This window comes from Scaptodrosophila lebanonensis, unplaced genomic scaffold (assembly GCF_003285725.1).
Source record: "Scaptodrosophila lebanonensis strain 11010-0011.00,11010-0021.00 unplaced genomic scaffold, SlebRS2 tig00000150-arrow-arrow-pilon, whole genome shotgun sequence".
In the NCBI taxonomy this organism is placed as follows: domain Eukaryota; kingdom Metazoa; phylum Arthropoda; class Insecta; order Diptera; family Drosophilidae; genus Scaptodrosophila; species Scaptodrosophila lebanonensis.
Genome location: NW_022060592.1, coordinates 1351560 through 1365064, shown reverse-complemented (window position 1 = coordinate 1365064; position 13505 = coordinate 1351560). Strand labels below are relative to the sequence as shown.

At 42.4% G+C, this 13505-nt stretch overlaps 1 protein-coding gene across 5 annotated transcripts in view; it reads left to right on the top strand.

Annotated features, from left to right (window-relative positions):
- The first annotated feature begins 257 nt into the window (after positions 1-257).
- The window catches only part of LOC115629446 (homeotic protein ultrabithorax), a 106963-nt gene continuing 93715 nt past the window's right edge, over positions 258-13505 (top strand). For 3 of the 5 annotated variants that reach the window (XM_030525907.1, XM_030525905.1, XM_030525903.1), the window contains exon 1: positions 258-1736. In XM_030525907.1, coding sequence (XP_030381767.1) covers positions 1004-1736 — 733 coding nt within the window. In that variant the 5' untranslated portion in view covers positions 258-1003. Of the gene's footprint in view, positions 1741-1859; positions 1886-13505 lie in introns of all 5 variants that reach the window. The other 2 variants (XM_030525904.1, XM_030525906.1) reach the window with 2 other exon arrangements.

The following is a 13505-nucleotide window of genomic DNA, read 5'->3' as shown; positions in this document are numbered from 1 at the left end:
TTTCTCTGTTTTGGCTTCTTCTTCTTCTTGTCGCTTCTGCTCTGCCAGTGTATTGGGAGCTACGTTCAGCTCAGTCAAAACATTTGCGGACATTCGTTCGATGGCAACGGCTTGGATAACAGGCGCGCGCTTTGTTTTATTATCCACATTATCACCATTATTGTTATTAGTATTGTTCGGTTGATGTTGATGGCCCGGCAGTGAACGTGAACTCGAACTCTCATTCGTATTCGTATTCGTAGCTGTGTAGCTGTATAGCCGTAGATGTAGCTGTAGCTGTAGCTGCAAGCAAGTGCAGTGTATCTCAATCCGATTCTGATATTTGCATGGTACGCGGATAAGTCACTCATTCAGTTCGGTCAGTCGCTTGATGAAGCGCGCGCTCGTCGGTCGGTGGCAATAATAATAACAATAATAGACGCAGTAACGGCCCTTGTTATGATTGCGTTTACGAGCTCTTCATAGTGGCTGAAATAGAATTAAAAAATTATGCATAAAAATTAAAATTGAAATTAATATGCCAACGCCAACGCGACAAATACACAGCATAACAATAAACATAAATTTTAACAGCCTAATAAACAAAACGAAAAATTAAACAGTGCGCAATAAATTAAAAATCGAATCTGAGGTTCGAATTTGTGTGCAGGGCGTAAAAGCGCGGCTGAGTGGAAAAGTGCAATTGGGCAACTAAACAGAATACAAATTAAAATAATAATTACAATTATAATTTTTAAAGCCAAGTATACGAAACACGGTCCCGTCATTTTCGAAAAAGTGCAATTAAATATACATAAATAGATAAAACAATTGTAAATTGTTGATGCCATGCAGTTCGACTTCAACTGAGCCTACAGCCAGATAGATAGACAGACGGAAAGAAAGATTTAGATTTAGATTTTGCAGCAGATCCATAGAGCAACCAAGAGCAAGTGCAACCAGTGCTTGGAGCTACGCAGCTTGACGTAGCTGCCCAACCGCCAAGATTCTCACCGCCAACAACATGAACTCGTACTTCGAACAGGCTTCGGGCTTCTACGGCCACCCGCATCAGGCGACGGGCATGGCCATGGGAACGGGCGGCCACCACGACCAGACTGCCAGCGCGGCAGCGGCCGCATACAGAGGCTTTCCGCTTTCGCTGGGCATGTCTCCATACGCTAACCACCATCTGCAGCGCACCACACAGGACTCGCCCTACGACGCAAGCATCACGGCGGCCTGCAACAAGATCTACGGCGACGCCGGCGCCAGCGCCTACAAGCAGGACTGCCTTAACATCAAGGCGGACGGCGTTAATGGCTACAAAGACATATGGAACACAGGCGCAAACGGTGGTGCTGGTGGAGGCGGCGGTGGCGGAGGTGGCGGTGGCGCCGGAGGAGGCGGCTCGAACGGTGCCAATACAGGAGCCGCGAACGGACAGAATAACGCCGCGGCAGGAATGCCAGTCCGACCTTCCGCGTGCACTCCAGACTCTCGCGTCGGCGGCTACTTAGACACTTCGGGTGGCAGCCCGGTAAGCCATCGAGGCGGCAGCGCCGGTGGGAACGGCAGTGGAGGTGGTGGTGTGGGCGGCCAGAGTGGAGCCACTGGCGTTGGAGGTGGTGCTGGCGCGGCCACCGCTTGGAATGCAAACTGCACCATCTCGGGCGCTGCAGCAGCACAGACAGCGGCCGCGAGCAGCTTACACCAGGCCAGCAATCACACATTCTACCCTTGGATGGCTATCGCAGGTGAGTGAAGTGCAGGAGCCGAACTCCAATCAATTTGATTCAATAAGTTCCATTGCGCCAGCTGCGTCCACCTGGTGCCAATTAAGGCTAGCCCGGCAGCCCCGTTCGCGTTTCGAATTGCAGTCGGGAAACCGCAGAACCGGCCACAAGTGGCCAGAGCTGATTTCTTTTTGTTGTTCTTGTTTTGGTTATGACTGGGTTTCGTTTACATGTTTCTCTTGTTTTCATAGTTGTTATTAATTTGCCTTGCATCTTAGTCACCGGCACTGGGCGCTATAAATAGACGGCCTAATGGTCCGCTTGCCAAGTGCTTGACTGGCAATTACAGCAGCAGAAACGGCAATAAAGAATAATAACAATAATGTGACTAAACATTGCTAATTGTCAGCTAGTCATGGCAAAATAGAGCAGACACTCATTGCTCATCGTTAGCCAACTTTTAGGGCCTCCTTCCTGCCCATTCAACGACAACTAGAACGTTTAACATTCTGCGATTGAATATAAAACAGACATGGGTGCGAATGAAGCGTAAATTACATAGTTTAAATTTTAAAAACGGCACCAATCTATCCTGTTATAATCATTTTAAACATATACAGGCAAGAAGTTTTAAAAAAAGTTTAAAGAAACAAATCTAGGTGTCAGCCCGAAATATATAAGTCCGCTTTAAATTAAAAAATATCAATAATAATGTTAAGAACACATTTTGAACACATTTGGTCGCCCCACCAAAATATAATTAAAATTACAAAACTACATATATACTATACGTTCGAAAATAAGAAATGTAATTTTTGTATTAGTCTCACAAAATGGTTCAAAAACCCACAATTATTTAACTTTTATATAGAAGATAAACTGATCTGTTACATTTTAAAAGAATTAAACATTTTAATTATTTTTGTAAATGTTCAAAAAATATTTTAAATTTTAGTTTAAATTATTATTTAAAAGGTGCCTCGGGCAGCAACAACAAATCGATTCTTTATACTACTTGTATTCCGGATGTGCATGGTTGGTGCTTCTGCCATGAAATAATTTAAAAAGTAAAAGTTTCGGTTTTCACCTGAAATTAAACTTTATTTATATTTCGATTACCATAGGTTGCCCTTCCTTCACGGAAAATGGCAAAACCGAAAATCCACTTTTAAAAACATCTGAGGCTGTTGAATCGCGTGTCTATAAACGAAGAAGAATGACATCAAAATAATAAATTCATGTAGATTCGGTATAATATTAGGTTTGTTCTTTTTTAATTCGTTGAATTAATTGCGTACTTGAAACTTTTGATAAATTGCAGGAATATTTTGCATATTTTGTTAAAGAACTCAGCTGGCTCAGTCCCACATATAAAATTCGTCTACCCTAGCAAGAGTCCAGCGGGCAGTAGACCTCCTGTGAGTCGCACCTTTGCCTCACATCTTCCACTTTCGCGCCTTGCCAAACGACTACCTCTGGCTCATAATTTTTAACACTTTGTTTACTAATTTTTGTCACCTCTACTTTTAATGATGCTCAGCGAGTAGCAAGTTGTGAGCACGAGCGCGCCAACAAAATGGCATCAACAACAAAAGTGAGCTGCAATTTGTGCAACAAGAGCTGCCGTCGCAACACCAACAACAGCAACAACAGCAACAGCACCAACAACAGCAAAGGCAGCAGCAAACTTGAAACAAAGTCGACAATAAAAACGTAAATTATGGCATGCAGCTAAAAGAGCTGCGAAGTAGCAGCAGCACGAAAAATCCTTTCCAGGACACACACTGCGCCGCACAGCGCGACGTGCTGCGGGTGTATACGGCCGAGAACCGATAACCGAGAATGTGGAGTCGGAAGGTTGAGCAGAAGCCGCGCTTATTATAGTTAACTACTCCATTATGTAATTATGTACAGCACGTACTGTAGTTCAGGTCGGCGAAGGTGCCGTCGGCCACAAGCTGCGAGCACCAGCCCGTCGACTTTGCCAAATGGGCCAAACAAAAGAATCTTAGCCTTTCGGCTGACATCTTCAATTCGTTATTAGATTGCATTTCAAATCGCACTCTAATCGCCCGTGACCGCCAACTTATCGAGCACACCTTGAGGGTCCACAACTTGAGAGTCCAAAAAACTCCCAAAGATAGTTGTATCACTATCGAACTAAGCACATACGTAGTATATGGAAACTTTCATGTTTGATACCACAAATTTTGACCGATCTTCTGGAAATAAGTGGTTTGAATTTTTGCCACATCTTCAAAAATATTGGAAAGTTAAAGGGAGCAGAAACTAAATATGAAGTCTCAAAATCAATCAAAATTCGCAGGGTTATCTGAAATGAAAAACATAAAAAATATCTCAGACCACTGACTTAAAACAATTAAAGTTGAACTAAATACGAAGAAGTCTGACGACGGGTTTTTCGGCCCGTTCGCCAGACTGGCCGCCTTTCGGCCGTCCGGTGCTGTTACCACTTACCAACGTGGCGTTGCGCTTAGCGCAAGGGCAGACGACGTGGCCCGTTTCGGGAACCGCTGCAAGTGCGAGCTGCGTACTACGTGTGGCTCAATCAATCGATTCTGATAGCACAGATGATCGTAATGAAATTTATGCGCTGCCAGTCGAATGCAAGGTGAAGTGCCGATGATTAATTGTGTGGCCCCAGAAAAGCCGTACAGGGTGTCGCGATTATTCAGTGAAGAGGTTGACAAGCTGTGCCCTGTGCAAAATGTCTTATTGTACAATTCTTTGTATAACACTCTGACTCTGGCTGCTGCGGAACTTCTTATAGGTGCGGGGAATGGAGAACTTCCAATGAGAAGCGCGCCCTTAAAATAATATTACCTGAGTTCTCTCACGATCTTAAGACAAAGTAATTTACCTGGCCCAGCAACCCTCATCAGTTCCAATGGGAATACGATATTCAACTTTGTATCGTAACGCGCAAAGTGAGTTTCAATTTTCGGGTGGTGAGTTTCTAACCACGACACCATTTAAACGTTTCGATGTGATGATTAGTAATTGTGGTTGAAAATAGAGATTGCGCAATGATTCTTTCTTTTGCATATAGCTTAAAGAACCTTCCTGAATGGATCACGATTTTATTAGACAGCTACACTTCTACATTTTTGGAAACAATATGATGAAACAAAACGTACATACATACATACATAATAGTACTTGCCTGGTAATTTCAGAAATGTAAACTAATTAATACGCCAAATCATTCCATTGTTGGCGACGAGTGCAAGGATATACTATATTGCTGTGTCTGTAAGTTTCGATCACCTATAAGGAAGACTGACAGACAAAACCGTCCGTCCGTCCGTCCGTCCTTTGATCTGACTGTTTCAATCGATATTCATTCCATAGCCTTGCACCGAGACAGGTCATGTCGACGATATGCTTTAAGAAAAGCAATTTAAAAACGATATTATTTGGAAAGATATTGTAACAAGTTCCCATATCTGGAGGTGTTTCATCATTTTCGGGCCACGAATGGTGACCAAAATGATAAATGTAACGCTTTCTAAGGAAAAATAAATAAGGTCGAGGCCCAAGATCATGATTAAATGAAGTTATCGTTCAGGCGAAAAGTGAAGGGTATCTAGCTGCGGAGCAGAACAAGACAACTGCTTAGCTCGTATACTCGTATGTTCGAATATGTTTGAAATTGAAATCTTGTTCATTTAACAGCTCAAGTTTATAATAAGGATTTGAATTTCTTAGCACGCAAATCTTCATGACACTACCAACTTTTTCGTTCACCCTTTGGCCTTCTCTGCGACTTAAGTCGAACGTATTTCGATGTATTTTGTTTCACAAGTAGTCACTTATAGGATCAATATACTTACTAGTACAATCAACGAAATACTTGATTTATTTCACTTGCTCGGTCAATACAAAAGTACTTTGATTCCGATCGATTGCTTTTGGCAACTGATTAAATCTAACAAATAATCGCATGGCGAAAACGACAAAAGTCGATCATAAATAAATCAGTGCACACTTCCAGCGATCATCGATCATTTCGAGCGAAGAAAAAAATGCCAGCGTGCCAATAATGAAAAAAGAGAAGAAAAATTCAAAACGAAATTCAATTTTATCTAAACATGGCCTAAGATTTGGAAACCTACTCCACTTTGTGTACGGCGTTGAATGTTTGTTGATGATGGTTGTGTGTTTGTTGTATTTTTGTTGTTGTTGTTGTTGGTTTTGGGCGACGGTGGAGTCGATAAGCTTGCCTCTTGTTGCTGTTGTAGTTGTTGTTGTTGTTGGCTTTGCGCATGGCAACGGCAAGCGGCTTGGCATTAAATCATTGTCCTGAAGGCTTTTAAGTCATTATCGATAAATTTAAGCATAAATTCGTAAATTTGCTTTATTTGTCGGGGCTCTCGTGCTCTCCTCTGTGTGTGGGTGTGGGTTTGGGTGTGCGTGTGTATGCGTGTGTGCGTGTGTGTATGTTTGTTCCATTCTGGCGAGCAAATTAGTTTGACTAATTTCATGTATTCGCGTGCGTATGTATGTGTGTGGTGTGTGTGTGTGATTGTTTTCGAATGTTTTGGCATTTCGGGGCATTTGGGTTGCCATCGCCGGCGCGGCCTTCCGAAAAGTGGAAGTGCCTGCGCCCACGCGGCCTGAAATAGCAATTTATAAAGAACTCGGCAATGGCTCGAATTGTGTCGTTTGACATTTTTTTGTCCCGAAATGACCTTGAGAATTTTTAGTTGCCTTGCAATTGACACGTCCGGAGCAATCATAATTCATAATTCACACTGGCAACGAGGGCCAGTAAGAGAGAGAGGGAGAGAGAGAGAGTGAGAGTAGGTGCTGGAGGGAGAGGGAGGCCACACGCTGCGTCTCTAAATGGGCGCAATGATCAAGGCTTTATTGTCCACAGCAGGTAGCAAAAAGTTGGCTTGCTCTCCTTCCCCTTGCTCGACTCTCGTTATTCATGTACTCGCAATGCGGAGTCATTAGACGTGGCTAACGCAATTGTGGTCCGCACGTATAAAGGACAGCGTCACGTCTAGATCTGCCTCTGTTCCAAGGTTAATGTGCAGGCATCATTTTAGGCCATGTCATAACTCACATGGCCAGCCAGCAGTTGCAGTCCCGTGACGTTGCCAGTTCAAAAGCCAATGCACTCTGCAATCAGTTGGCATGTCAGGACAGCACAGCACAGCACAGCACAGCGCTGAACTGAACAGAAGAACAACAGCAACATGTTACATGACCATTAATAGGCCACATGTGCCGGCACAACAACACGTAATATGTATGTACGTACATATGTATGTACGTTTGTGTGTGTGACGATGTTTCAATGCAAATTGCGCACAGGAAGGCATTTCAACACGCGCTTTTAATCATTCTGCAAAACAGAAAGCAAAAGCAAATCAAACTGTTTCACAAATAGTTGGCCACTTCAACGCACATCGGCGGATGTGGATGCATCAGGGCGTACAACCAGGTCCCAATCGAGCAGCTGACTGGAGCAGGCACGGTATCGGCCGCCTTTTCGGCTGTTGGCTGCCAGCTTCTTGCATTTTTTAATGTATTTTTAAATAAGGAATTTAATAAGCACCTTGCCGGCCATCCAGCAACAACTACAACGGTGATCGCGACGATCGACGACGCAACAAAGTGGCCCAGACGCAGACGCAGCCGCAGACGCAGCCACAGACACAGACACAGACCCAAACTCAGCCAAAGATGTTGTCCAAACATAGCAAGAAGAGAGCCTACAAATTTTGGGTGCAATGTGCACATTGGGGTGAAGTTTTTATTACCTCATCAACTATTCTGTTTAAAAAAATGTTGGGCTCACTATGCCGTCCGATTTTGATTGATTTATTCGCTTTTAAGAGTGGCTATTGCAACAATTGTGGAACATTAAATACCAAAAAAATATCAAAAAATACGGGCGCATTATCTTCCGACGATAATGGAATTCAAAACTAGATAATATTCGTTCATCATACACATACTATGTATAAATAGTACAGTCTGTGCAATGCCTTCGACCAATTGAGCCGTCAACTGACTCTTCAAAAATAATAATAAATGCCATTGGTTCCGTCGATTTTTAGTTTGCAGCTTTTCCTAAGCGAAATCAGAACTTGAGAACTACTAAGGTTTATTCCATTGCTAAATCATTTAAACTTGCAATCTGTTTGCCTATTGTTGTAACAACCATCGAAACTTATTGGATTTTAAAGATTCAAGAATTTTTCAAATAAATAGCATGAACCCAGGAGAGTGTATAGTTGTATATGTTTATACGTATAGTTCGCAGCTTATGTCAGTGGAGAATCAGAGTTAGTTTTAGCACATTTCATTTAATAATTAACTTCCGCCATACCTATTATTGCGTGAATAGAGATTGGTAATTCTGTTGTGTAGCGTAAAACGTTGAACTGATTTCAATTTGCAATAATTTATTATGTGGAAGGAATATCTATAGTGGTTTGTATAAAGGGAGCGGACCCAGGAGATTGGCCAAAAACACTTCATTTTGTTCGATTTGCCTCACTGTGCGTCGGCTTCGTCTCTGCCTTGTTGCAAAATCATGTTTTGAGGTGTTTTTGATACCTAATAAAAAAAAGAACAAGAGGGCGCTGGCGACGCATACAACTGCACCGAAAAACGCGCCAACAAATGTCCAAGTCCGATCCGAGGGGCAGGCCCAGCTCTTACATGCATACCCAGCAATGGGGGCTGGTTGAGGGGAACGTGCGGGGGAGAGGGAAGCGGCTACCACCACCACTGAAGAGCTCGCCAGCTACGTCATAGCCGAAGCCGAAGCCGACGCCAACGCCGACGCCAACGCCGCCGCTACTCGGCGTGTTTATTATAAAACAACAAATCATTCATTATAACCTCTTTGTGCGTGTATGGACACCTATAGGAGACCCTGTTTAGCTTTGGATGGTCGCGGAGTCCACTCTACCTATGTATATACGAGTATGTGTAATATATATACACATTTGTATGTATGTACACATGAATAAAAATATGCATATATTCCTATATGCGTAGCTTCGCATGTGTGTGTGTGTGTGTGTGTGTGTGTGTGTGTGTGCTTTGTATAATATGGATATTTGCGTATTATTTTGATTTTAATAATGATTTATTTATTATTAATAATTCATTGGTGGTGGGCTCTCTCATGAAATGTACACATACATACATATATCTATATCTACTTGTATATATGTATATACTTATACTTGAACATGCTCGTATGTATATGTATCGCATGTGGGGCTATGGCTTTGGACGTCGGGGAGCAGGAGCGGCGCTGATTGCGATCTGATCAGCTTTCCCCGCTCGCTCTGTCTCAACCAAAAACACCGCGGAGTGCAAAAGCCAAGTGGCTACTGACTTGAAGATCAGGCCCAAATGTTTCGGTTCTTCTTGGAGCCCATGAACGACATGGGGCTCGGGCAGAGTCCGTGGGCCGTTGCTAGTTTGAAGAGCGACCTTAGCCATGACTGTATTATAGGCTGGGAGAAAACGCATATTATAATGAGCTTCAATTAAGATAGAAATCTGGAAAACTAAAAAGACAAAGATTTATGGGTTCACAATTATTCAGCAGCCACCTTGAGGCCCCTTGGGAAGTTGTGTGTTTACTATTTATTGTTAGATGCGCCCCCACTACACGTGGACAACGGCTACAACGGCACTTTATTTGGACTTGATATATACTTGTATACATTTTGTTCTGGCTTTCCTTGTTTTTCAGAACGAGAAGTCGATCTGTGCAAAATTGTCTGATAACACTCTGACTATCTTTGCTTTATTGATGTAACTCATGCGAACACTTTTAATAATCGACTAATTCTATCCGCAAGACGGACATAAGAAGTTTTCATCGTCAGCGCCGAAGCCTCATACCCTACAACTGTGCTTTACAACAAAAACTTTATTTGACCAAGCAAAAACACTTAAAATAATACCAAAAGAACTTTAATAAATAAGAAATTATACGCAAGGCAATACCCAAAAACTTTTTCAAGCATACGATTTTAAATTAAGTATTCAATAGAAATAAAATCTCGCGATTCGCTGTTCTCAAAAATCAGTTACTCCTATTATTGGCTATGCGATTTCCCGATACTCTGGATGGTACTTCTCAAATCACCCGAACCTTGTACAGGGTGTCATAAATAAATGTTATGAAGGTTGTATTTACTATCTAGTATCAATTTCGTATATGCATCTTATTAGAAATTCATTACATTAAAATAACATGAAAAAGAATCAACAAAGAAATGCTTGAGTCCAGCGGACCCAACCCGTGAATACCCTGAACTCTTAAATACCCTTGTATTTAATAATTTCAACAAAATTAAGCAAATAAAATATGCATAAAACAAACATAGGATTGCACATTTTTGATAGAATACATTTACAAAAACATTGTTACGATGAAAATTAACATGAGAAGACATAACTAGGTACTGATTAAATGTAATTGTCGAATTTGAGTAAAAAGTTCCAAGAATTACAAGAGTTAAGGAAAATCAGTAATAGAAGTAGATTGGAGAGGTGCATCAGAAAACAAAAAATGGTCGTTTCTCGGACTAAGGAGAATCTGGATACCAAGTTTGGTTATTCTAGCTCTTATGCTACTCAGATCATTGCGTTTATACATTATACATTTCTATATCGACTCGTCTCGTCCTGATGATCAAGAATATAAACACTGTGTGGTCTGCCACGCCTCCCTCTGTATTATATTATTCTTCAAATACATTTTTTGTACCCTGTGCCCATAGGGTTAAAAAGTATACTAGTTCAGTGCTAAAAAGGAATCTTCTGGTATTAATAAATCTATAAGCCCATGTTAATTTATACAAAATTTTGATATACATTTTATTTAAGATATCAAAATATAACATCAAGATTTTACAAAAACATATATTTACCACGATTTTCAATTTCCGAGCTGGTCTTTTGCATTGTTTGGCAACGGCTTAGGTAACAAATTGTCGACGTGTCTCTATGTGTAGTTTAGAAGGCCGGAGATGCTTTCTTCTGCCTGTTACATATCTTTGAGACAACCGAATAGACCCTCTTCACCCAATGGGAAAGGGTATACAAAATATGTGATATATGGCCACGAAACTGGGTAACTGGTATTCCCGTTGAATGGCTTCTCAAATGATTACTGCCTAACGAAAGCGAATCTGTTTATGGCTCTAAGGGCGTTTGTGGAAGAGCCCAACTATCATGCCACTATCCAGCAATCAGCCACTTCTGGGGTCAGTTTTATGGGGACTTCTCTGGCAGCCAGCCTCCGCACTTGATTTGGTCGGCACCGCCCGGGCAACATTAATGTCAATTTAATGTTTCCTTAATGACTTCTTTCGTTGCAAGTTGCACTGGTGCTGTGGTAGTTGTTGTAGTTGCTGTTGCCCCATGTTGTTGCCACTCTTATCAGCTGTTGGTCAAACTTGTCGCATGGCTGGAAAGTGTTTATGCTAAATAGCTAACGAGTTTTACATAAAAGTGAATGAAGCGAAGTTGACTTGCGAGCTCTTGTGAGTTGTGAGTTTCGAGTTGCGAGTTGCGAGCTGTGCCTCATAAGGTCTTTCAATAAGCTTCATTGTTTTTGTACATTTTAAATATTTTCGTAGTGGGTCGGCCTTTAAAGCTTTCGTAAAGCCCCTGCCCCAACTATTTACATACGAGTATGCGAGCACATAGTATGCGTATGTGTATGTGTATGTGTGATAGAGTAACTGCTGTTGGTGTGCGGCGTCTATTTATTTGGGTCGGCAATTAAGATTTATATCAGCGCCTTTGATGAGCAATAAAACCGAAGACGCCGCGCGGCACAGCCAAAGTGCAAACAAGCACGGCTAACAACAACAACAACAACAACAACAACAACAATAACAACAACAAGAACATGTAATGTAACCGCAGCCGACTCGGCCGAGCCCTAGAAAACAACAAGAGCAACAACAACATGCAACAAGTACTACAACAAGAACTTCAACAAGCAGCAGCTGTAAATCTTCTATATTGGAACTCATTTATGCGGCAACGAGTTGCTGGAACACTTCGTTGCAGGCGTCTAATCTTGGCAGCTGAGTTCGAGCGCGTGCGTTCAAAAAATCATTTTAATGCTAGCTGGCATATCAGGCGGCAAGGTGCGAAACGCAGCCACCCATTGGATGGCAGAATGGCCACAGAGTCTGCAGGTTGGGACGCGCTCCACTGCAGTTAGTTGCAACACACGCACACATGTACCTCCTCTCTGATCAGTCTGTGTGTTCGCTTTGTAGGTGTGGGTGAGGGTGTGGGTGAGGATGTTGGTGGCGAGGGGTGTGTAGACCGCAAACTAAATGTTTAATTTTTAGAACGCACGCCGCGACGCGTCGCATGTAAACACAATTCGTCGGTGGCTCCAGCTTGGTAGCCGCAACTGATGGGACAGGGGGTCGGGGAAGCGGGGTCACTTGCCTGCCGCTGGTGCCAGAGAACGACCCGTCGACCATTTGTTTGAATTTGTCTAAAGTGGCGGTGAGCTTTTATTGTTTTTTTCTTTGCTTGCACAATTTTCATAATTTTCAGCGCTTGAGTTTTGTTGTTGCTGCGAAAAACGCTTGTCAAATTTTCCACTTACTTTTAGTAACTGGCGTCCATTCCCCCATCCCCCATCCCCCAGCCGTCGTCCCCATCCCCTTCATAGCACTCAACAGTGCAAGCGCATAGTTGCTGGTCGTACCTTTCCTTTTAATTTAATATTTTCTTTGTTTATTTGCCGTTTTTGTAGTCGCAGTCGCTCTTTTTGTCTCTCTGCAATGTCTGCTGCTGGAAAATTACGTTTACTCAGGCGCCAGGCGCGCATATTTAAATACACACGTGTTTTATCGCTGCCATTAAATCATATTTTTATACTTTACCTTTTTTGTGTTCCTCCGCTGCCACTGCTACTGCCACTGCCACTACCATTTCCAGTTCCACGCCCCCACTTACCCGTGCTTGGTCGTCCAGAGACTGGCATTATGATTGTTTACATTTTGCACTTTCACGGCATAAACAAACAAGAGGCGCTAAATAATATTGTGGAAAGCGAGAAGAAGAGCACGCATACCCCGGTTTGGCGTTTGTTCTTGTTCTCTGCTCATGGCTGGTGGGATGAGGAGGGGTCTGCTATTGGCGTCGCGTCATTGGAAAATCCTGAGTAGTGCCAGCAAATAGTTATTGCTACCCCTAATGCCAAAAGATATTCCAAATTGTACACGACTACAGCCCTAGTGAATCCCACATATTTATAAAACAAAACATCTTCCAGGCACAGTCTGAACAATCAGATCCTCTCTGCATCATTGTTAAACAGTAATCGGTTTGAGAAACAAATCGTCCTGCCAGACTGTTCAAGTCTGCATTTCTAACGATAAAATATATTTTTCGGTGAGGAAGTTCATAAGACCTTATGAAACCACTCTAAACAATACCCCCCAAAACTAAAAGCAGACGTTTGAAATAATACATAATCAAATAATTCTCTGATAATATTATCAATAGATTGTCGCACTTCCTGCTTGCTCTGCACAATCCATCCTTTCATCCTTCTCTAACCCTCTCCATCCGTTTGGGGCTCCGGCGCATAATGTGTTCAGGCACTCTGCCTCATTGAACATTTTATACATCGCAGAGCAAAATCATTTTCAATTACTCACGGTGCCCGACGTGGAGTTCAATGTTTGTCCCTCCGGCCGCGGAGAGTAAATAATTTTAAACATTTTTAAACGTTCTTCTTTTCTGCTT